The sequence below is a fragment of the Lepisosteus platostomus genome, chromosome 5, assembly GCF_059453375.1.
Source record: "Lepisosteus platostomus isolate fLepPlt1 chromosome 5, fLepPlt1.hap1, whole genome shotgun sequence".
Taxonomy (NCBI): domain Eukaryota; kingdom Metazoa; phylum Chordata; class Actinopteri; order Semionotiformes; family Lepisosteidae; genus Lepisosteus; species Lepisosteus platostomus.
Genome location: NC_142615.1, coordinates 50,427,528 through 50,451,372, shown reverse-complemented (window position 1 = coordinate 50,451,372; position 23,845 = coordinate 50,427,528). Strand labels below are relative to the sequence as shown.

General features: G+C 44.8%; 1 protein-coding gene, 1 non-coding gene and 1 pseudogene across 5 annotated transcripts; 1 reads left to right on the top strand and 2 right to left on the bottom strand.

Annotated features, from left to right (window-relative positions):
* Window positions 1–164: 164 nt before the first annotated feature.
* Window positions 165–6,543, bottom strand: LOC148668538 (uncharacterized; annotated as a pseudogene).
* Window positions 6,544–8,912: 2,369 nt separating this feature from the next.
* LOC148668537 (NACHT, LRR and PYD domains-containing protein 1b allele 2-like) lies at window positions 8,913–16,996 on the top strand. 4 transcript variants are annotated; one of them, XM_088632500.1, is made up of 9 exons: window positions 8,913–9,585; window positions 11,048–11,249; window positions 12,060–12,130; window positions 12,491–12,708; window positions 13,492–13,736; window positions 14,172–14,285; window positions 14,748–14,895; window positions 15,264–15,299; window positions 16,296–16,996. In XM_088632500.1, the coding sequence occupies exons 2-9, from the start codon at window positions 11,226–11,228 to the stop codon at window positions 16,568–16,570; spliced, it is 1,131 nt and encodes a 376-aa protein (XP_088488626.1). In that variant the 5' UTR covers window positions 8,913–9,585; window positions 11,048–11,225; the 3' UTR covers window positions 16,571–16,996. The 4 variants fall into 4 exon arrangements, with proteins under 4 accessions (XP_088488626.1, XP_088488625.1, XP_088488624.1 ...); XM_088632499.1 differs by lacking the exons at window positions 8,913–9,585; window positions 11,048–11,249; window positions 12,060–12,130 and adding an exon at window positions 16,081–16,200 and having other exon boundaries at window positions 12,141–12,708; window positions 16,299–16,434; XM_088632498.1 differs by lacking the exons at window positions 8,913–9,585; window positions 11,048–11,249; window positions 12,060–12,130 and having other exon boundaries at window positions 12,143–12,708; window positions 16,299–16,996.
* A 2,834-nt stretch (window positions 16,997–19,830) lies between these two features.
* trnar-ucu (transfer RNA arginine (anticodon UCU)) lies at window positions 19,831–19,923 on the bottom strand. The gene is made up of 2 exons: window positions 19,887–19,923; window positions 19,831–19,866 (listed from the first exon to the last, which is right to left on the bottom strand). It is a non-coding gene; the product is annotated as a tRNA-Arg (tRNA).
* Between the last annotated feature and the right edge of the window lie 3,922 nt (window positions 19,924–23,845).

Here is a 23,845-nt window from a genome sequence, read left to right as displayed (position 1 = left end):
ACTGCTCAGTAACACCATATGACCTTGTTATAAAACATCACAGGTTCTGTGTGAATGTAAAAGACGAGAAACAATAAATGAACATAGGACACAACATTTCTTTGACCCATTTTTATTAGGATTGCACACCTTATTGGCAACATAAAATAATTTCTTGCTTTGGTAACTTTTTAAGTGGCTCGATGATCTAAAACCCACACTGGCTACAGAAGGCTTTCCTGTATGAAGGTGCTGGCACTTTTTTTTTAAACCGGCTTGATGTACTCTCTTTCTTGGGTGGATTTTAGGCCCCTTGACTATCTAATCCGCTTCCCGGATGAATGGTCTCTCTTCTTGTGAACGAACTGGTGTCTACCAAGGTTATTTTTCACACGAAACCTCTTCCCACACTGACTGCAGCTGAATGGTTTCTCTCCTGTGTGAATGACCTGGTGGGCTTTTAAGTGTGCTGGCTGAGTAAAATGTTTCCCACACTGACTGCATATGTAGCCCCTGTGAAGGACCTGGTGCTGTTTCAGTTTCTCTGATGTACTAAAGGCCTTCTCACACCGACTGCAACTATAGCTCTCTCTCGTGTGAATGTGTTGGTGCCTTCTTAAGGAGACTGCTTTCCTAAATGCCTTCCCACACTCACTGCAGCTGAAGGGCTTCTCCTCTGTGTGAATCCTCTCGTGGCATTTTAACTGCATCGATATAGTAAAGCTTTTCCCACACTGACTGCAGCTGAACGGCTTCTCTCCTGAGTGGATGCACAGGTGCATTTTTAAACTACCTGACCGAGTGAACCTCTTCCCGCACTGATTGCAGCTGAAAGGTCTCTCTCCCGTGTGGTTGCGCTGATGGGTTTTCAAGTGCTCCAACCGAGTAAAACTCCTCCCGCACTGACTGCAGCTGAATGGCCTCTCTCCCGTGTGAAGGTGCTGTTGGACTTTTAAGTCCCCCGCTGCACGGAAGCTCTTCCCACACGCGCTTCAGCTGAATGGTCTCTCTCCGGTGCCCGTGTGAGTGCGCAGATGCCTTTTTAAGGTAGACGAGCAGGAGAAACTCTTCCCACACGCAATGCACCCGAACAGTTTCTCTCCTGTGTGAAGCCACTGGTGTGTTCTTAAGTTCCCTGAAGTCTTAAATGCCTTCCCACACTGACTACAGACGGGTGATCTCTCCCTTCTCGTGTGAAGGCGCTCTTGGCGTCTCAAGTTTTCCAAACAATGAAATGTCTTCCCACACTGGCTACAGATGAACCGTCTCTCTCCTGCGTGACGGAGCTCATGACTCTTTAGGGCTCCTAAAACTTAAAATGACTTCCCACACTGACTACAAACGAATGGCCTCTCTTCTGTGTGATGACGCTCGTGGCTCTTTAAGGCTTTTAAACAATTAAACGACTTCCCACGCTGACTACAGTTTAGTGGTCCGTCCTCTGCGTGACGATGCTCGTGAGTTTTTAAGTTTTCTGAAGTCTTAAATGACTTCCCACACTGACCACAGACGAATGGTCTCTCCCCCCCAGGGTGAAGGTGCTCATGGAGTCTCAGGTTTTCTAAGCAATGAAATGCCTTCCCACACTGGCTACAGATGAACCATCTCTCTCCTGCGTGACAGAGCTCGTGACTTTTTAAGGCTCTTAAAACTTTAAATGACTTCCCGCACTGACCACAGATGAAAGGTCTCTCTCCCGTGTGAAGACGCTCATGTGTTTTTAAGCTTCCTAAATATTGAAATGACTTCCCACACTGACTATAGATAAACGGTCTCTCTCCTTTGTGAAGACGCTCGTGCGTTTTTAAGCTTCCTAAATATTTAAGTGACTTCCTACATGGACTACAGGCGAAGAATGGTCTCTCTTCTGTGTGAAGACGCTCATGAGTTTTTAGGCTTCCTAAATATTTAAATAACTTTCCACACTGACTACAGATTAATGGTCTCTCTCTTGTGTGAAGACGCTCGTGCCTTTTTGAGGCTTTTAAACAATGAAATGACTGCCCACACTGACTACAGATCAATGGTCTCTTTCTTGTGTGAAGACGCTCGTGTTCTTCTAAGAATCCTAAATGATTAAACGACTTCCCACACTCACTACAGCCGAACAGTCTCTCTCCTGCTTGAACGCGTTGGTGACTTCTTAACAGGTTTGGTGTACTAAAGCTCTTCTTGCACTGACTGCACGTGAACAACTGACCGCTGTTGAACTGTTTCTCTCCTGCGTGCATGAGCTGGTGGGTTTTTAAGTCACTCGAGCAAATAAAACTGGTCCCGCACTGACCGCAGATGAATGGTCTCTCTCCTGCGTGAAGGTGCTGGTGTTCTTTTGAATTGTTGGACTGACATAAACGCAGTATCTGCTGCAATGAATTTTTGTCCAACCCCTCCGAGCCAGGCTTCAGAGGACTCCCCTGGCTCCTCAGGCCTCACTGGGGTTTCTCACTCTGCGAACGCTCCCCCTGACGATCCTGCTCTCTCCCCCCAAACGGACCTGCGTTCTCTCCCTCATGACCCCCAGTGGAAGTAATTCGGGGTCTCTCATCTACAGCATTCGAAACAGCCAGTTCATTCTCTTGGGGCCCACGAGGAGAGACAGAATCCAGTTCAATAAACCTCTCGGCAATTTCCTTCGTACGCACATTATTAAACTGGCCTGCAAAGTCCCCAGTTATTAAGGGTCCAGGTGTCTCTCTCTCTCAGGATCTATGTTCATCGCGGGCACAGTCTGTCTCTTTCGGCTCTCTGTGTGCTGTTCCCCCGAGAGTCTCTTTCCCCTCTGCAGCGGGGAGCTCTGTGCAAAGAAAAGAGAGTTTATTATAACACTGCAGCTTGTGAACGTGCCTCTTTCAGGTTTACACCCATACAGAAAATCTAAAGGGCAATTCTGGTAGCTGAATATAAAAACAGTGGTGTCATGTAATACACACCTAATGTACGCACAGTAGATGGCAGTGGTAGCTAAATATAAAAAAGAGTACACAACCACCTTTCACAAATATTTTACACGTCGGAGCGCTTTACAGGTCATGGGGAATCCCACTACCGCCACCAAAGTGCAGCCCCCACCTGGATGATGCGACGGCAGCCATAGTGCGCCAGAACGCTCCCCACACAGCAGCTCTCAGTGGGGAGGGGAGCAGTGTAATGAAGCCAGTTCAGAGAGGGGGGTTATTAGAAGGCCATGATTGGTAAGGGCCAATGGGACATTTGGCCAGGACGTCGGGGTTACACCCTACTCTTTTCAAGAAACACCCTGGGATTGTTAATGACCACAGAAGGTCAGGACCTCGGTTTTACATCTCATCCGAAGGTTTTACAGATGGTTTTACAGACTCCGACGTGTAAAATATTTGTGAAAGGTGGTTGTGTACTTTTTTTATATTTAGCTAACACTACCATCTTCTGTGCGTACATTAGGTATGTATTATATGACACTACTGTTTTTATATTTTTAACGACCACAGAGTTTCAGGGCCTCAGTTTTACGTCTCATCCGAAGTACAGCGCCTGTCTACAGTATAGTGTCCCCGTCACTATACTGGGGCATTAGGACCCACATGGACCGTAGGGTGAGCACCCCGTGTTGGCCCCACTAACACCTTACCCAGTAGCAACCTTAGTTTTTCCCAGGTGGTCTCCCCTCCAGGTACTGACCAGGCTCACACGTGCTGAGCTCCAGTGGGGGAGGCTGCCAGCTGTGAGTGGCAGGGTGATAGGGCTGCTGGGACTGGTAATTGACAAAAACCTAAAATGGGACAAATGTTGTGACACGATCTATAAAAAAAGGCCAATAGAGACTCTTCTTTCTTAGGAAGCTACTTTAAGGTAGAGACAACTATTCTCACCGTTTTCAACAAGTCATTCATTGAAAGTGTCTTCACCTATTGCTTCCCTTGCTGGTTTGGCAACTGAGGAAGAATTTTAGCATTTATCTTTTATCAAGTATATAATACAGTGAACTATCTGCCTTTGCTCATATGCCTTTTGCTTAGCAACAGTATTAAAGGATAATTCAAGCATATGAATTGACCTTTTGACATGAATGCTACAACCGCAAAATGTCCAGCTCATTTCACATCTTCTGTTCTCTTACTTCTGTTTGTCTATATAAAATAAAATTGCTTCTTAAGAAGAACGTGGTCAATTACAAAGAAATCTATAGTAGAAAGAAAAAAACAACTCCAAATATGGGAACTTAGAACTTTCCTGTGTGAATCTGCTGTATAACACTAATTGCATTTACCATCTCTTTGGAGAGGTTACTCACACCAGCAGGCATATCACTCTGCAGCACAACTGGCAGCCCCCACTAGAGCTCAGCAGGTATGAGCCTGGTCAGTACCTCGAGGGGAGATCTCCTGGGAAAAACTAAGGTTGCTGCTGGAGGAGGTGTTAGTGGGGCCAGCAGGGGGCACTCAGCGTGTGGTCTGTGTGGGTCCTAATGCCCCAGTATAGTGAGGGGGACACTGGACTGTAAACAGGCACTGTCCTTCAGATGAGACTTAAACCGAGGTCCTGACTTTCTGTGGTCATTAACAATCCCAGGGCATTTCTTGAAATAGGCAGCCATGATTTGAGATGCCACCTTTAAAGGCACTATATAAAATAAAGTTGATTATTATTGTGTGAGGTAGCAACGGGTTATGGTGCTGAAAACATCTGCAAGACAGTAACAGGGCTGAAAACATGTCGTTCGGACTAACATCGACTTAAATGTGTACTTATATTAGAGAAACACTGCACATCACTGATGTCAACTGCTCGTTATGGTGGTCCGCTTTAGATGTTTTTTGGGAATATTAGCAAGGATTATACATTTATTGGATTTTTACTGGATTGTTTTTTTCATCATTGGTATCTGTTTTAACGGAATGTTGCCTTTTGATATGTGCTCGTCTCTGTGCGACCGGGAAGACTTAACTAATTTTCCTGTGAAAATGTCACGGATGTCCAAAGGGACTAACTGTGGGGAGCAGGAGAGCAGAAAAAGACCCATATGCGTAGCGGCGAGACGGGAAAAAGGCCCGGGCTCATTAGTGCAAAGAGTTCAGGAATGCCGTATAGAAACCTATGCCCTCAGGGAGCAGACGTGGGGCGCCCTGGTGCTAGGCGGGTCTCAGGACATCCGAACGTCAATGCTGAGCGAGGACAGAGTGCAAGACCCGGAAATATATAGCCCAAGGGAAAGAGAGGGACAGAAAGGACTGCAGGCCGGAAACAAGGGACAGGATAGAGAAGGAGCTCCCTCTGGCTGCAGAGGGCGTGACAGAAAATGCGATGTTTTAGCATTTATTAGGCGTGGTTAATGGGGAAAAAAAAGTGATTTGTGTGGTGAGCAATAATCTGTTCTGTTAAGAAGTTGTTGGGACATCTCGTTCAGAAAATGTAATAATATAATAAGCCCTCGCTATAAGCGTACTTGATTTATATGTGTTTTGCTGGAATTAAGTCACTTCCTTTGTGATCTTGCTTCTTTAATAATAATAATAATAATAATAATAATAATAATAATAATAATAGCTTACACTTACAGAACGCTTTTCTGGACACTCCACTCAAAGTGCTTTACAGGTAATGGAACTTGAACTTGAACTTTATTGCCATATGTAACCGGTACTGGTACAATGGAATTCTTACTTACAGAAAGTCTCTCGATTGTAAAATAAGTGTAAAAAACAAAACAAAGTGCAAACAGTGCATCAAGACAATGTACAAACAAACAATAGACAATGTGCAAGTAAACATGTAGACAGTTTGAATGTAAACAATACAGACGTGTAAACAATGACTGGAGATGTGCAATAGATAAGAAATCATAAAGAGGTAGATGGTGATGGTGTAGGTGTGGTCCAAGGGGGATGGCTAAATGTGTTCGCCAGTCTCACAGCTTGTGGATAGAAGCTATTGAAGAATCTAGTGGTAAGTGTCCATATGCTCTTATATCTCTTGCCTGAGGGCATTGGGGTGAAGAGCTCATGCCCGGGGTGGTGACTGTCCACTGTGATGGCCAGAATTCTACCACAGAAGCGGTCCTCATAGAGCTGTTTAATCTCGGTGAGACCGCAGACGATGATCTTCTGGGCCATATTGACCATTCTCTGCAGTGCCTTTCTTTCTCGCGAAGAGGTGTTGCCATACCACACGGTGATCTCGTTGGTGAGGACGCTCTCGATGGTGCAGCGGTAGAAGTTCACCAACACATGTATTGGCATCCCCCATCGCTTGAGGCACCTCAAGAAATAAAGACACTGCTGAGCCTTCTTCATGATAGAGTCAGTGTTCACAGTCCAGGTTAGATCTTTAGAGATGTGAATTCCACAGATGGGGAATCCCACTACCGCCACCAGTGTGCAGCCCCCACCTGGATGATGCGACGGCAGCCATAGTGCGCCAGAACGCTCCCCACACACCAGCTCTCAGTGGGGAGGAGAGCAGAGGGATGGAGCCAGTTCAGAGAGGGGGATTATTAGGAGACCATGATGGGTAAGGGCCAATGGGAAATTTGGCCAGGATGCCGGGGTTACAACCCTACCCGCTCTTCTGGTTCCCCGACTTAACCATATATAAAGAACAAAATATGCAAAAACTTTGTTTTAATCTGAAACTGTATATACAAAGATTTTAAAGCCACTATGTACAATAGATTTTTATAATTATAATCATTCACTGATGATAACTTCTCATGAGTATGTATATTATATTGACATTTATATTAGTTATATTTACATATCACAGCATGTTAAATATTCATTTTAAATCCATGAGCTCTTCAGCCTTGTCTGGTAGTGAGGACGAATCAGATGTTAAATTGAGGAAGGGAGACAGTAGCTTGAGCCCCACCCCCCAAACAGACTGAGAAAGGGTTCATTGTCACACAGATGAGCACTTTTGTAAGACAATGTGAGGCTCTGAACCTCAGCAGCCACAAATCCTGCTCCTGTGTCAATGTTAGAGGGGTTATAAGACATTCGACATGCATTTTTTTAATTGATTCATGGCCTAACTTGTCCTCCCTATTCACTAACATTGTAAGACAGAGAGAGAGAGGGGTTCATACAGACACACTGACTGGACACTCCAGTACATTGTAGTGGTTTGATGGGTTTACTGAGACAATTATTAATTGTAGCAGTAATCACAAGGTTGTTTGTTGGGGCTTTTAGGAAATCAATCGTCAGAACAACTAACATGTCACGATTATAGTTCCCCCTCCTTAAGGGTGCTCCAGCCCTTTCACTTAAGACTTTATTCTATGCACCTGCTCCCTATTCCCAGCCCACCTTAAAAGCCAGGCGCTGACGCTCATCCGGGCTCTGCATCTGATTTCCATATCGTGCGAGTCCGGGACCTGGAAGCGCCTGGTCCCGTTAAGGTTTAAACCTCTGTTCCCGTTCCTGTTCCCCGTCCGCCGGTTCCGACCCGGTCTTCGTGGTTTTTAATTTTTTGTTCTGACGGATCTCCTGGTTTTGGACTTACCCTTATGTTTTGGATATTCCCTAAGGACTACTCTTTTGGATTGTTCGCCTCGGCCACACCTCCCCCGTGCACCAGCGCACCTTGGACACGCCCCCCTGTCTTCAGCCCCGTTTTCCTGCATGACGTTTCCCTAGTGTTTCCCCCACTCCGTCGGACTGTGTCGTCCGCATAGGGTCCGGAAAGAACTGTTCGTTACATAACAACGCACACACACTGGTTCAATACACGAGATACATTTATTAATATAAATTGTGCACCAAACATATACTACTCTGCCTGGATACGAGCGGCAGACCTTACTGTGAGGGTTATCAATATACAAGGTATATAATCTCGAAGAGATGCAAACACAAAGAGATACACAACAGAGAATATATGTCAATATATATCGTTCGGTTACCAAATCGCTAATCAGTGTTATTACCCACTGTTACTCTAAACTCGGAAGTAAATACATTACTCATTAATTAAATTGATAACAACTTGTGTTGAGGTACAATTGTACATTCTCGAGACGCAATGTAGAACATGGGGTTTACTTATCCACTGTGTTTGGATTTGGAATTTCCCGGCACGAACACCCAACCAGCTGACAGGCTCTGTTGCAGCCTCTGTTCCAGCGGTTGTCCAATGGGCATTGTGTCGGCGTCTTCTGGCTACCGGCCAACCAGTCAAGGTGCAGCTCGGAGTAGGATGGGCGGAGGAATCTGACTGCATCGTGCAGGGCAGTCATTGCTCCGAGGGGATCTACCAGCAGTCCGGCTGGGTAGTAGAAAGTCTCTAAGCACAGAGTGTGACTGCGAGTCCTCACAAGTCACTCTTTTGCCTGGGAAGAAGCTGGTTCGTTCCCGGTCCAGCGCTGCTTCTGAATAAGCTATTCAGGTTGTCGACGACGGTCCAACTGTAGGCTGTCGTTGATCAAGCGGAGCATTCACGTTGGTAGAATTCTTAGTACGTACGGGATCCTCGGCCTCGCGCTTAGAACAAAGTCCAAGTCCTTTTGCAGACAACAGTAGTTGTCACGTGATTGTCTCTGAGGATGCGCGAAAATGGCCAAGGAGAACCCCGATCTGAGCTTGCGCTCCCTTTTTGACCAAGACCCAGATGTGTGCTGATTAGTTGAGAGTTTGGAGGGCATTGGAGACCCACGTGGTATTACCACGCCCTGCCAGTCCCTGATTGGTTGGTCAAGGTGAGATATAAGTCACTTACTCTTGACACTTAGGAATGCAGTCCAGATGTCCATTCGGCACTCCCTAGACTGATAGGCGCCAATGGATGACCATTGATCATGATAGCCAGGCTTAGCTAAGTGCATCCCAGTCTGGGAGCTTGTTCCTTATCAAAAGAAAACATCTTAAATCAGCCTGCATGAATACTTTCTCTGTGGCTGCACCACAGAGATGGAGGGTGAGATGGGGCCTCCTTTAGGAAAGCATACCAACGCTTCATTCTGTCTTATTAACAAGCATTGCCGCTACAGTGGGATCTTGAATGCGAGTTTGCAACAACACGGCGACTTGTTGTTCTGCATCGTAAGTATATTTTATTACCGAGATGTAATAACTGGTCTGAGAATTGGGACAGCAGCTCCCCTTTAACCACATGGCTGTCCTTGGGCCAAGTATAGAAGGGGGAGGATGATCACACATAGTCCAGATAATTTACTTAGGTGAATTAATGTTGGCATCAATTAATAGGACTGCCGTATCATGTAATGTTCGACACCTCCACTGGCCTGACAACACTACAAGAAAGGGTCCAGTCAGCTGCCGTAACTACCGCCGAAAGAGTCACATGTGACTGGCAGCCGGTAAGTTGTTGGCTCCTGACGTAGCAAAAATGGAGCTGTCTACTGCTCGGCTCCCAGGTGACTCTGGGAGATGACTGTAAACTACATAACATAACCTGTGGTCCTGCCGCCAGCCTAGAGTTACTGGGTTGAAACCCTGATACTGGCCATCTAGGATTGGGTGGGTTCGAGGACAGGGGGGTGATGAGATCAAGAGGACATTTGGGGGGAAAAAGGGTATGAAATGAAGTATCTATGGAAAACGTTGCAAACATGATAAAAGAGACACCTTACAGACAGATCCCCCCCACCCAGACAGAGTCTTAGAGGAGCAGGTTGTAGCGGCGAGGCTTAATAATAAGGCAGAATTAAGTGTTTCTGAGCTTTCCCAAATTAGGCCTCATTTCTCTGTTCATCTCTGTGGTGCAGCCACAGAGAAACCATTCATGCAAGGTGATTTAAGGTCCAAGGACAGCTCCCAAAGGGGGATGCACTTAGCTAAGCCTGGCTATCATGATCAATGGTCACCCATTGGCGCCTTTCTGTCTAGGGAGTGCCAGTTGGACATCTGGACTGCATTACTAAGTGTCAGGAGTAAGTGACTCATATCTCACCTTGATCAACCAATCAGGGACTGGTAGGGCCGAGTAACCCACGTGGGACTCTGATGCCCATGGAACTTTCAGCCAATCAATGAGCTGAAGTTCTTCCAGGTAAAAACAGGCAACACAGAGAGCCTGGGAGATTCAGATTCAGATTCAGACAAGATTCAGATTCAGATTCAGATTCAGATTCAGATTCAACAATTCTAAAGGGAATTCAAAGGAGAATTCCAGGGCAGGACGGCCCAGGAGCAGGAGGCTCCCAAGGGCAGGACATTCTTGCAGCGCGCCTCCTGACCATCCTGAAACTCAGCCCAGACAACCACGGAACGGCCAGTGTGTCCGAGTGCCAGAACTTTCCTTTGTTCTAAGAGTCTAGAGTGGAGGTTGCCAGAGAGTAACCAGCAGCAAGCCTCCTGAACAGGTCGGAACTGTGGACAGCTGAATCACTATTCAGAACTAGCTCTTCATCAGGAACGAACCGGTCCTCTTCCTGACTTGCTAGGACCCACAGTCATCTTTTCTCCTGTGCACAAACTGTGCTAGTTAAACAACACCAACTAGCCGGTCAGTGAGCATCAGCAGCGCACCGTCGCAAGCCGCACAGCACAGCCTGGCACGGAGCCAGAGAGCGCGGATTGGACAGCAACAGCCTGCAACTGTTTCTTTGAGTCCGCAGGAGATCTGAATCCCCAAAGATTGGATGAGTATTCAACTTCAATGCATTACAGCTCGAGAATTCAATTGTTATCCCAACCAGTTGATATCAATTTAATTCCTAAGAGTTATGTACTTGTTTTGAGTATCTAATGTAGAAGTTGTAACCAAGTTCACTTTACGAAACGGTCTAAATGGATGATATACTGAACGTATGTCCTCTTGATATGTATAACACTTTGTAACTGATTGAATATATATCTTTTGTATTCTGATAACCCTCTCGATAAGATCTGTTAGTTTTACATGCATATTCTATGTATTAATAAATGTATCCTCGTGTATTAGTACCTGTGTGTGCGCGTTGTTTGAGTTATGTCGCATGGTTGGATTCTAAAGCCATCAAAAGAATCAACTTTGTGATTTACTGCTACAATTAATAATTGTCTCAGTAAATGCCCAAACCCTACAGAACTGGTGCCTTCAGAGAGCCACTACATTACATATTTGGCGTCCCTGAACCGGTTTTCCCTACAAGGTCATTGGAATTTACATATTGTCTCACAACTGAAGTGCTGTGATCGTCCTCCCTGGTAGATCTCACTCCTGTCACTGCTCAGTTCTCAGTTTCCACAAGTTGGACATCTGAGTTGCCTCTGTCCGGGGTACCTGAGACTGAGCGATCTCACACTGCGGGATTTGAGGCTGGGGTAGCTATGTCTGAAGATGGCACAGTCAAGGTAAGTGTTTATATATCCTGATAAACCCATTTCCTAACGATTTTTTAGCACTCTATCATTTTTCTCTGTCTTAAGAGAATCCAGGGTATGGGCTTCAACAACATGGATGTGCAGCTTGTTCCACATCCCCACCACAATTTTTGTAATGTAGTACCTTGTTTCAGAAGAGCAGTGGTCCAGTACAGCCTCGTGTGGTACTCCACTAATTACATCACTGATATAATTAAGAGCAGTGGTCCCAGTACAGACCTCTGTGGTAAGCCACTAACTACACCACTGATATAATTAAGAGCAGTCGTCCAGTATAGACCTCTGTGGTACTCCACTAATTACACCACTGATATAATTAGGAGCAGTGGTCCAGTACAGACCCTGTGGTACTCCACTAATTACATCACATATATAATTAAGAACAGCAGCGGTCCCAGTACAGACCCCTGTGGTACACCACGAGTTATATCAATTATATAATTAAGAAGAGCAGTGGTCCAGTACAGACCCCTGTGGTACTCCACTAATTACATAAATGATATAATTAAGAGCAGTGGTCCCAGTACAGACCCCTGTGGTACTCCACTAATTACATCAATGATATAATTAAGGGCAATGGTCCCAGTACAGACCCCTGTGGTACTCCACTAATTCCATCACTGATATAATTAAGAGCAGTGGTTCAGTACAGACCCCTGTGGTACTCCACTAACTACATCACATATATAATTAAGAAGAGCAGTGGTCCAGTACAGACCCTTCTCTGTACCCATTGTTTTATACTCAGTAGCCAATGTTTCTTCCTACTCTGTCTCACAGACACCTCCTGTGCTTCCACACTCCAGTTTCTGTCCTCAGACTAGTCTTGACGGGAGCTGTGTGAGATGCAGGTACAGAGGCAATGTGCTGTCTGCTGTTTGTTCTGTGTGCTGGAAAGCGCCTTGTAAAGTTTCCCTTCTGAAACTGAAAATGCACACTGGTGTCTACACAGACCACAAGTCTACAGAGTTGTTTGCTTCTAATTCTCTATATTGGTTTGCTGATTTCATTTCACACCTGCCCTCACCTCTCTCAACCTCGCACCACTTGATTGGCCACTCTGCCTGTCCCCTGCCCACCTCCTCCTTTCTCCTGGCTTTTGTTTTCCCATCTTTGCTTACACCCAATGAAGGCTCTTTTTCTTTGTTCAACGTCTCTGCTTGGTCCGGAGGTCTTGACGTGCAGTTGGAGCTCACGGGTTTTCTCTGCAGTTTCGCTTTCAGCAGCAGAGGCTGCTACGCGTGCAGTATCACAGGCCTGAGGTTTGTCATGGCCTTGCCAGCCGAAGTGCAGTACTGGACTGAGCCTTTCAGAGCTGAGCCCTCCCTCCTCAGCAGCCTGCAGCCTGTCAGCCCCACCTACAACATCAACTGTCCCGTCAGTAATGTGCTGGAGCTCGTCTGCTTTCCCCACTCTGAAACCTCACCAGGTCAGACACACCTGGGGCTCCACTGCACACTGGTGTAGATCTCACACAGCTGGGGCTCCACTGCACATTGGGGTAGATCACACACAGCTGGGGCTCCACTGCACACTGGGATAGATCAGACACAGCTGGGGCTCCACTGCACACTGGGATAGATCACACACAGCTGGGGCTCCACTGCACACTGGGGTAGATCAGACACAGCTGGGGCTCCACTGCACACTGGGGTACAGTCTCACAGAGCTGGGGCTCCACTGCACACTAGGGTACATCACACACATCTGGGGCTCCACTGCACACTGGTGTAGATCAGACACAGGTGGGGCTCCACTGCACACTGGGGTAGATCACACACAGCTGGGGCTCCACTGCACACTGGGGGCAGATCAGACACAGCTGGGGCTCCACGGCACACTGGTGTAGATCAGACAGAGCTGGGGCTCCACAGCACACTGGGGTAGATCACACACAGCTGGGGCTCCACTGCACACTGGGGTAGATCACACACAGCTGGGGCTCCACTGCACACTGGGGTAGATCAGACACAGCTGGGGCTCCACTGCACACTGGTGTAGATCAGACAGAGCTGGGGCTCCACTGCACACTGGGGTAGATCAGACACAGCTGGGGCTCCACTGCACACTGGTGTAGATCAGTCACAGCTGGGGCTCCACTGCACACTGGGGTAGATCACACACAGTTGAGTCTTCTCTGGACAGAAAGGGGTTGTGTCTTATGAAGAAGCTGAGTCTAATGTGGGGTTTTCCTGTCTCCTCCTTGTCACAGATATCTGGGCTCAGCTGAAGGTGGCCCACAGACTGGATGGAAATACAGAAATCATTCAGCCCACGGGAGTGACAGATTCCCATGTTGAAGTCAAAGTGGATAGATTCTCTCCTTTCACCATCGTACTGAAAATCCTTGGGTTTAAAGTGGAGGTGAGAGGTCAGCTGCTGCTGTTGCTCCTGAAACTATCTTCCAGGCAGAAGCTCATTGTCCTGCTACTGTCCTCCAATGTCAACATGGAAGAGGTGAGACCAGGCAGCTCTTCAAAGACACACGGAGCGTTTTAATGTCCTGATCTTCAATCCCAGACAGAAATAAATTATTACCTCAACAGTCTGGAAGAGGGAGAAAGAGACTCGATAGCATTTTATTCTACAGTCTGTCAGTGAGCGTTTCTAAGGATTCCTCCTGGTGTCCTTTTGTCTAGTGGGATGTGTGGAATGAGTCCATAAGCAAAGAAGAAAAATTACAAACAAGACAAGGTGTTTTAGCCCATGGAGCTCCTTTTAGGGATACAGTATATATAACAGTAGAGTCTAAAGATTCTAACTGAAAAATCAAACACAATGTCAGAAAGTGTACTTTCTCAAATCCATTGACTTCAAATAACAACTGTAAAACATTGTCAGCTCTCCTGATGTTGCCATTAAGACTGACACTTTCACATGTTCATTACGAAGGTGAAATCGAAGTACACTGGGTACAAATTCATTCCCACTTTTTCAAACTGTGTCCTGGAGTCAACGGAATACAGCCTATCATGTGGGATAGAGGGATCGACAGTCCAGCCAAAGGTAGGCTCTGTACCTGCAGACATGACTCTGCACACGAACACAACTGATCTGTCAGGACAGGACACTCTTGAGCACAAAGATAACATTTTGCACATTTCTCCTGTAAACTTTAGGGGCCACATTGAACTTCAGGACAATTTTTTTTCCTTTCTATTAACGGTAATGAAATGTTTTTCAGTACAAAAACACAGAGGCTGACATGTGAACTTGATCCAAACACAAATATCTTAAACTTCTTGGACATTGGAGAGTTGCACTAACATTCAACAGATTTTTGGAGCTGCTATGTTCCCTATCATGAACCACAAAGAAAAGACTCTTTCAAAGTTGAATACGTTTTTAAAAAAATTAATTGAGACCACTGCAAGTACAGGGGGAGATATATCATGGACTGTTCCTATGACCCATATAGAGATTTACATGTGTGTGAATTTTACATCAGGCATGTTATTTCTTTTCCAGAAACACTTGTTTTTCCTAGATTACGACCCTAACTTCCACAGGACCTTTGAAGTCATACTTTCCAAGGAGGTGAAGGAGCTGGAACTGGAGCTGTTTAGATCGGAGAGTAAAGAACTGAGAGTCTGGTCTGGGAAAGTGCTGCTGGAAGGTGGGACCTTCCAGGTGGGTCATTGACCACAAATGACCCTTTTTTCCATAAGCGTGGTCCTACAATTGAGTGTGTGAAGTGTGTATTGTGTTGTGTTCAGTGGGTAGTGATTCAATGATAGTTATAGTATATTGTGAGTGTGTGGTGTGTTTTGTTGAGTGGATATGGTGTGTAATAGGTTTGGTATATTGCGAGTGTGTCTGGTGTGTTGTGTTGCGTGAGTCTGGTGTGTGAATAAGTCATCCTGCCCTGTTCAATCCAAGCAGTTTAACAGCCTCCTATCACAGATAATGTTTAAAACATAGAGGAAAAAACTAACTTCACTTTCAGCTGTTTTAGTTTCTTCAAGCTCTGCGTTTCTTTCACAGATGCTGTAGAAGGAGTGGCTCCTCCAACAGCCCGTGGTGAGTTTCAGTTCCTAACTCTTTGGGGAGCTGAGTGTGAACTAGTGAGCGTTCAACACAATCCAGCCTGCTTCTTGAAGAGCACAAGCGTTATGCAAGTTATACAAAGCTCGGTTGTCAGTGTCTTGGGCATGACTTTCTCTGAATAAAACAAAGACTTGTCACATGAAAGATACAGCTTCCTGCCATGAGGAACCCATGTTAAATCACCCTCTGCTACTTTAGCCCACTGACTCCCGGAGCGATAGCTGTTACTGAGCCCTACTTGCCTGCATGTCCAGTTTTTTTTGTGTTTGTTTTGTAGTTGCTGTTCATGGTCTTAAGGAAGAGAAAAAGATTATTTAGTATAATAATCAACAACAGTATGCACATCATTTTAGCCGATCACTATGATAGCGATCTATAGTGAAAGGATGAAAAATGTAAATATAATATCATTAATTATTTTACAGCTATAGTTGGCTTATTTGAGTAGAACTGCATTATTCACTGAACTATGTAATGGTCTGTATGGTATTAGTTGTTTAGGGTGGGTTTTGAGTGAACTTGGCTTCGGTTCAGAACGGGGTGGATTTTTTCCCATAAGAAATAATGGCATTTTTATTTTTGATTTATGATCTCCCACCTTCCGAACAGAAACATACCTGGGTATGAGTGTGTTAACAGAAACTGGGTAAAGAGAAGCAGCTGGAATGTGTCTACACAACTCAAAAATGTTGTGCTATCATGGCAAATTACACTACCCATAATTCCACTGGGCAACATCCTGCTGTATTTGCAGCCTGCAAGTCGCTAAGCTGCCTGTCATTCACAACCCATCCTGAGTCTGGTGTTTTCAGAAGTAGCTGTCTTGCTGTTGAGTCACTTGGAATGCCCACAGTAGCACGGTCTATTTAAGAGGGTGAGATCATATCTGAAGCTGATGACAATTATAGATTAATTTTGCTGTGACTAATTAATAAACTGTGACTCTTGTGGTCGCCTCTCTTCCTCCAGTAGGAGGTCACTTTGTGGACAGACACCACACAGAGCTGGTCAGAAGGGTCACCAGGGTGGAGCCCATCCTGGACAGCCTGCTACAAAAAAACATCATCACCCACGAGGAGTACAGTACGATCTGCTCCAGAGGTACCCCTTCCGAGAAAATGAGGGAGCTGCTGTTGGGTCCCATGGTCTCCTCTGGGGACAGGAGGAAGGATGAGCTCCTGAGGATCTTGGCAAAGGAGTATCTCTATTTGATGGCAGACCTGAAGGGACAGGAGTTTTCATAACACCCTCTTTGTGAGAGTCGCGGGTCTGAGGTGAACAAACCTTTACAGGAAACCCTTTCCCACCCGGCCCGCTGTCGACTGTGGAGCCACCAAAGCTGAGAGGAGGGACCCCATCCTGTGTTCGAGCAGGAGGAAGGTACAAACACCCTGGTCAGCTGAACACGGACCCTGACGACTGACCAGGAGGAGGGAGGACAGCACAATGTAAAAACCAGCCTATACTCCCCAGCAGGCAAGAGAGAGAGCAGGAGTGGCTCTGGAAACACCCTAGGATTATATTTTAACTTGTTATTCTGTTTCAAATTAGTTTGATTTCTATACAATTTATATTCTACAGTTTGACATTTTTAACTAGCCACGTTGAAATGCGTTGGTCTCACACAGCTTGTTATCAATCCCACTCGCAAAAAAGTACCTTTGTCTGAATCACTGCACATGTGTCTTTTGTTTCACTCTTATCTTTCTGATCACTTGGCTGTTTCATTCGATTGGAATTCCCTGTCTCACACTCTTCAACTCTTCAGCTCTTCTCGCACTTTCACAACAGGAGACCAGAAAAGGCCAAATCTACATTTTCTTGCTGTCCTGTCTGTGATACTCTGAATGACAAGGAGCAAACCTTTAATGCCTCTCATTTAACTACTCTTTACACCTAAGCACCTTTTAAAACTAGCTCTGATAAAGGCTGACCAGCTGCAGTCAATGAAGGCAGTCTCCCACAAACTAGAAAGTACAGTAAGTGGCATCATTCTGGCTTGAATGTACATCTACATTCCTGGAAGGAGCAGTTGACTGAGTACAAGGATGCAGTAGAGTCTGCTAGATCCAGCTACTTCTCCCATATCATTGAGAACAACCATAACAATCCTGGACAGCTGTTCTACACCATTAACTGATTGCTCAAGCCTAACTGCCCTACCACATTACCTGCCTCATCCCCACTTTGCAACAAATTCTCTGCACAAACTTACCAAAACCACCACTCCACCAATCACACCTGTTTTACTGCTTCTAATTGCCTGACATAAGAAATGGGCCTTTTAAACACTTCAGCTACAACTGTTCCTAAAAACAAGCTCAGCTCTGAACAACCTAAACAGTTGTCACCCTATTTATCTAACTTGCCTTTTTGTGAAAATCTGAGTGCGTGCTGTTGCAGCTCCACTTAACAATCACCTCACTGCAAATAACCACTTTGTAACAGAGAGAGGAACCACAGTGAACTTTAAATTCCCATGGACTGAATTACCATTTCTGATACTTAAACCTACAGTATGCCCACACTAAACCTGACACTAAAGTAGCTGTCTCTGCACTCTTAAATAGTATTTCTGATATAAAACCCTTCGTCACTTACAATTTCCTTTAAAAACTGCCACAAGACAAGCCCCATGAACTCTGTAGAGCCAATGCAGTAACCCTGTCTGTGAATTATACTGTACTTGAGCTTCAATCTAAACTGAAGAACATTAGGATTATATCCAATCCTTGCTTGATTTTTGACTCTCGGGTGCAAAATATTGTAAACACATTATTCTTCCATCTCAGATATACCACCAGACTATGTTCTATTTTGTCTTTGTTGCTGAAAAGTTGGTCAATGCTTTTGTCTTCTCGTATTGATTGCAGTAATGCCGGGGTATTTAAATCCACACTGAACAAACTTCAGTATGACCAGAATTTGGCACCCAGAATCCTGACCAGGCCTAGTGCAAGTGATCACATTACTGTCCCTGCACTGGCTTCCTGTCACATTTCTTGTCGACTTCTAAATCCTCATGCTTACATACAAGCAAGGCTTGGCACCTTAGTACCTTAGGGATCACAAGTGAGAAACTGTCCAGCAGTCAGAGAGAGTTTGTTTGGTTTCACAGTCTCCAGTAATGGAGCCAGTTCCCCTGTTTCTGTGCAAAATTATTCATACTTGTATTTATAAAGTATATAAAGGGTTAATTGAAGAAGCTTTCAGGAACGTGGAGTGAAAATGGAAAAACACACTCGTGTGTCAAAGTGGTGTGAGTTCAGTGAAGTGTAGTTGCAGTGTGGGGAATTGTCCTGTTCAGTCCTGTGTGTGTGTTACAGAGTGTGACAGTTTTTAAATGGGATAGTGTGACATCAGCTGTAATGAGTGTAAAGATGTACGAGGCTGAGAGGAAGATCCGCGATACCAGCTGCAGTTACCCCCGAAATGCAAGAACCTGTGGAAACACCCCTATATTTTCACTAACTTTTTAGAAAATAATCCTTTAAAAAAGATGATCTCATCATCTCGGCACGTGTCTCTGACTGCAGCCAGCACAGGAAGGGACCTGTGTAACGTCACCACGGCCAGGCAGATGCAGATGCCCCCATGAAGTCTCCTAGGGGGTTTATTGGAAATTGTAGTTCGTAACTAGTATCTACTGCCAGCTATGGTGAAGAGTTCAGACAGTGTCAGGCATCAAAAAGACTTCCCAAAACCCTGATCCTTTCCTTGATCCGGTGATGGCATCCAGACATTTCCTGCAACAAAGCCAGGATACGGTCTTCAACAACACGAGTGAAAAGCTAATTCCCAACCTTTGCAATCCTTTGCAAGGAAGCACCGCATGTGCTCAGTGTTAAATGCACTGTTCATTATTATTAATAATAATAATAATCTTTACATTATATAGCACCTTTAGAGGTGGCTTTTCAAAGCTCTTTACAGAATGACAACAATAAAGTTAAAAAATACACAAGATAAGCAGGATGAGAATACACAGTTAGAGGAGACAATATATGGTGGTATTAAATACAGTAGGAACAGAGGGGTAAAGAATAGTTCATTAAAGGCTCTTCTAAAGAAGAGGGTTTTGAGTCTGGATTTGAAGGAGTTTAGAGAAGGTGACTCTCTGATATCCTTGGGGATAAAGATCCAGAGCTTTGGGGCAAAACAGGAGAAGGCCCTGTCACCCATAGAGTGTAGATGGACTGGGGGACAGATAGGAAAACACAATTAGAAGAGCGAAGGTTGTGAGGTGGGGAGTAGGGCGATAACCCAGACAGGTACTGAGGTGCCAAGCCATGGAGAGCCTTATAGGTGAGCTTGAGGATTTTGAAGTTGACAGGAAGCCAGTGCAAGGACTCCAGGACAGGAGTGATGTGATCACAGTCCAGTGCTAATTTCTTTCTTGTGGCTGCTGGTTCATTTTCAACTGTGGACTCTTAAGAAGTCCTGTATTTGACTTGATCAACACTGATCCCTAGAGGATTTTGAAAGGTTCAATCGAAATGATACATGACTCCGGTGGGACTCAAACCCACAACCTTTGAATGACTTAATTCTATCGAGGCCTAGAAGTCCAACACGCTCTCCATTGCGCCACAGAGCCAGCTGTGTGAAAAAGTGTTTGCCCCCTTCCTGATTTCTTATTTTTTTGCATGTTTGTCACACTGAAAGTTTCAGATCATCAAACAAATTGAAATATTAGACAAAGATAACACAAGTAAACACAAAATGCAGTTTTTAAATGAAGGTTTTTATTATTAAGGGAAAAAAAATCCAAACCTACATGGCCCTGTGTGAAAAAGTGATTGAGATTTATCAGTCTGGAAAAGTTTATAAAGCCATTTCTAAAGACCAAAATTACCCCAATAGCACAGCGACGACTCTTCCAAGAGGTCACAAAAAACCCCACAACAACATCCAAAGAACTGCAGGCTTCACTTGCCTCAGTTAAGGTCAGTGTTCATGACTCCACCATAAGAAAGAGACTGGGCAAAAATGGCCTGCATGGCAGAATTCCAAGACGAAAACCACTGATAAGCCAAAAAACATCTTGATGACCCCCAAGACTTTTGGGAAAATACTCTGTGGACTGACAAGACAAAAGTTGAACTTTTTGGAAGGTGTGTGTCCCATTACATCTGGCGTAAAAGTAACACAGCATTTCAGAAAAGGAACATCATACCAATGTTGTTCCTTTTCTGGTGGTGGTAGTGTGATGGTCTGGGGTTGTTTTGCTGCTTCAGGACCTGGAAGACTTGCTGTGGTAAATGGAACCATGAATTCTGCTGTCTACCAAAAAATCCTGAAGGAGAATGTCCGGCCATCTGTTCGTGACCTCAAGCTGAAACACACTTGGGTTCTGCAGCAGGACAATGATCCAAAGCGGGCAAACTTCTATGCCCGCTTTGATGCTCTGAACACGGGCAATGCTGAGAAGACCCCAAGTGTGCAGGGCGAGTTTGTTCTGAAACTCTCAGAGCAGGATGTGCAGAAGACTCTGAGCAGGGTGAAAATCCGTAAGGCTGCAGGGCCTGATGGGATACCACCTCACGTCCTGAGGACATGTGCAGCCCAGCTGACCACAGTGTTTACGGACATCTTTAACTCCTCCCTGTCACAGTCCATGGTCCCCACCTGCTTTAAAAAAAACACTATTGTTCCAACCCCCAAAAAGACAAAAGTGACATGCCTGAATGATTCTGAATGATCTGTGGTGATGAAATGCCTGGAGAAGCTGGTGTTGTCACACATCAACTCCTCCATCACAGAGTCCCTGGACCCCTTGCAGTTCGCCTGCCAGAATAACAGATCAGTGGATGATGCTGTCTCCCTGGCTCTGCATACAGCCTTGGAACACCTGGACACTAAGAACTCGTATGTGAGAATACTGTTTATGGACTACAGTTTAGCATTCAATTCCATCATACCCAGTCAACTGGTGACAAAGCTCAGGGGATTAGGTCTGTGCAACTCTGTCTGCAACTGGCTGCTGGACTTTCTTATCGAGAGACCACAGGTGGTGCGGATAGGCAATAAAACATCAACACCACTCACCCTGAGCACTGGAACCCCACAAGGCTGCTGTCTGAGTCCAAGGTTGTACTCCCTATTTACTCACGACTGCACAGCAAGATACAGCAACAACCGTATCATTAAGTTTGCCGATGACACCACTATAATAGGACTGATCAGTGATGATGACAAGTCCACTTACAGGGATGAAGTTGTACACCTGCTTAGGTGGTGTCATAGCAATAACCTGGACTTGAACATAAAGAAAACGAAAGAGCTAATAGTGGACTTTCGGAGACACAGGCCATACACTCACAGCCCACTCAGTATTGATGGAACGCAAGTGGAAACAGTCACCAGCTTTAGGTTTTTGGGAATTCACATCTCTAAAGATCTAACCTGGACTGTGAACACTGACTCTATCATGAAGAAGGCTCTTAGCACTAGATTCTTCAATACCTTCTATCCACAAGCAGTGAGACTGGCGAACACATTTAGCCATCCCCCTCGGACCACACCTACACCATCACCATCTACCTCTTTATGATTTCTTATCTATTGCACATCTCCAGTCATTGTTTACATGTGTGTATTGTTTACATTCAAACTGTCTACATGTTTACTTGCACATTGTCTATTGTTTGTTTGTACATTGTCTTGATGCACTGTTTGCACTTTGTCTTGTTTTTTACACTTGTTTTACAATCGAGAGACTTTCTGTAAGTAAGAATTCCATTGTACCAGTACCGGTTACATATGGCAATAAAGTTCAAGTTCAAGTTCAAAACACACCAGCAAGTCCACCTCTGAATGGCTTAAGAAAAACAAAATGAAGACTTTGGAGTGGCCAAGTCAAAGTCGTGACCTGAATCCGATTGAGATGTTGTGGCATGACCTTAAAAAAGCGGTTAAGGCTCGAAAACCCTCCAATGTGGCTGAATTACAACAATTCTGCAAAGATGAGTGGGCCACAATTCCTCCACAGCATTGTAAAAGACTCATTGCCAGTTATCGCAAACGCTTGATTGCAGTTGTTGCTTCTAAGGGTGGCCCAACCAGTTATTAGGTTTAGGTGGTAATCACTTTTTCACACAGGACCATGTAGGTTTGGATTTTTTTTCCCTTAATAATAAAAACCTTCATTTAAAAACTGCATTTTGTGTTTACTTGTGTTATTTTTGTCTAATATTTCAATTTGTTTGATGATCTGAAACTTTCAGTGTGACAAACATGCAAAAAATAAGAAATTAGGAAGGGGGCAAACACTTTTTCACACCACTGTTCATAGCTATATAAAACAGCTACAGAAAGCTGTAACTCATGCTTCTCCCATTGTCTTTAAATTAAGCTCCATAAATATTGACAATGAGTGGCCTGTTGTCTACGAATAGATACCACTGGGATTCGCACCCAGGGCCTCTTGGTTTTTAGTGAGGTGTTTTAACCAGCTAAGCCACGGCGCCAAACCTGCTAAATGTTACCACAACTTCAAACACCTGTGAGAAACGGGCAACTGCAGTGTTATGCCTGCTGGCTCCACAGATAATCCTTTTTTGAAGTTTAAGGAGAGGATTTCTTTGTCAATTCAATTAAACTTTTCAGAAATGCTGAACTATTGATGTGTTTCACACGCAGCACGGGCTCTCCTTTGCTTACAAATATTTTTTTTACACCAATTTACTCATCTACGATTTTTGCTGAGCATTTTGTTTGCTTGCTTCCTATTGTATACTGAGCTGATTTCTGTATTGTTCAATTTCCCTGTTGATTTTAATTTCTTGTTTTCTAAGACAATCAGACCAGCTGTTCTGACCTTACCTTGCACTGGAGCCACTCTTTTCTTTCCAAAGGCGTGGAGAGAGATACTACTGCAGGTAACACCCCATGAGAAACATCATGAGTTTCTGGAAAAGCTCTCTACCTGCCCGCTCCCCACACCGACGTGTGTGAGCAGGGATTTAAAGGGACATTCTGAAGTGTAGAAACATTTTATCATTACATACTTTTTCTGTGCAGTTAGTTCTCCTTCAACTCCGCCCGACAACAGAGGTCGTTTTTAATACAGGAGTAAAGGCACACTGCACATCTGCAAAACATCACGTTAAGGTTTAGGGAGAGCGACATCAGTGATTGGAAGGTACAGATGCAGCCATTCAAAGTGTGCGGTACAGACACGTACCGGAGGTAATTGGCTACGGTGTCGCGCATTGTGACGCGCGATGACGCAAAATACCGCGGTACGTGATTGGTTGACCGACAGGGGCACTTGTGGTCCGTTGGTTGGTCATAGAAAGATTTACAGTAAATGTCTTTACTGTGCCCGTTTTAGCATTGAATATTCATATGGAATTTTACCACTGAAGGGAAATCTTAGTACCTGAGCATAAAAAGAATAGGAGCATACTGTAACGTGTGTGAAGGCCATAAACGATATTAATTTTGGAACATAAACATACAGTATATGGCTGTTCTCTGTACTTTAAATAAAAAATACACACCAGTATTCCATTTCT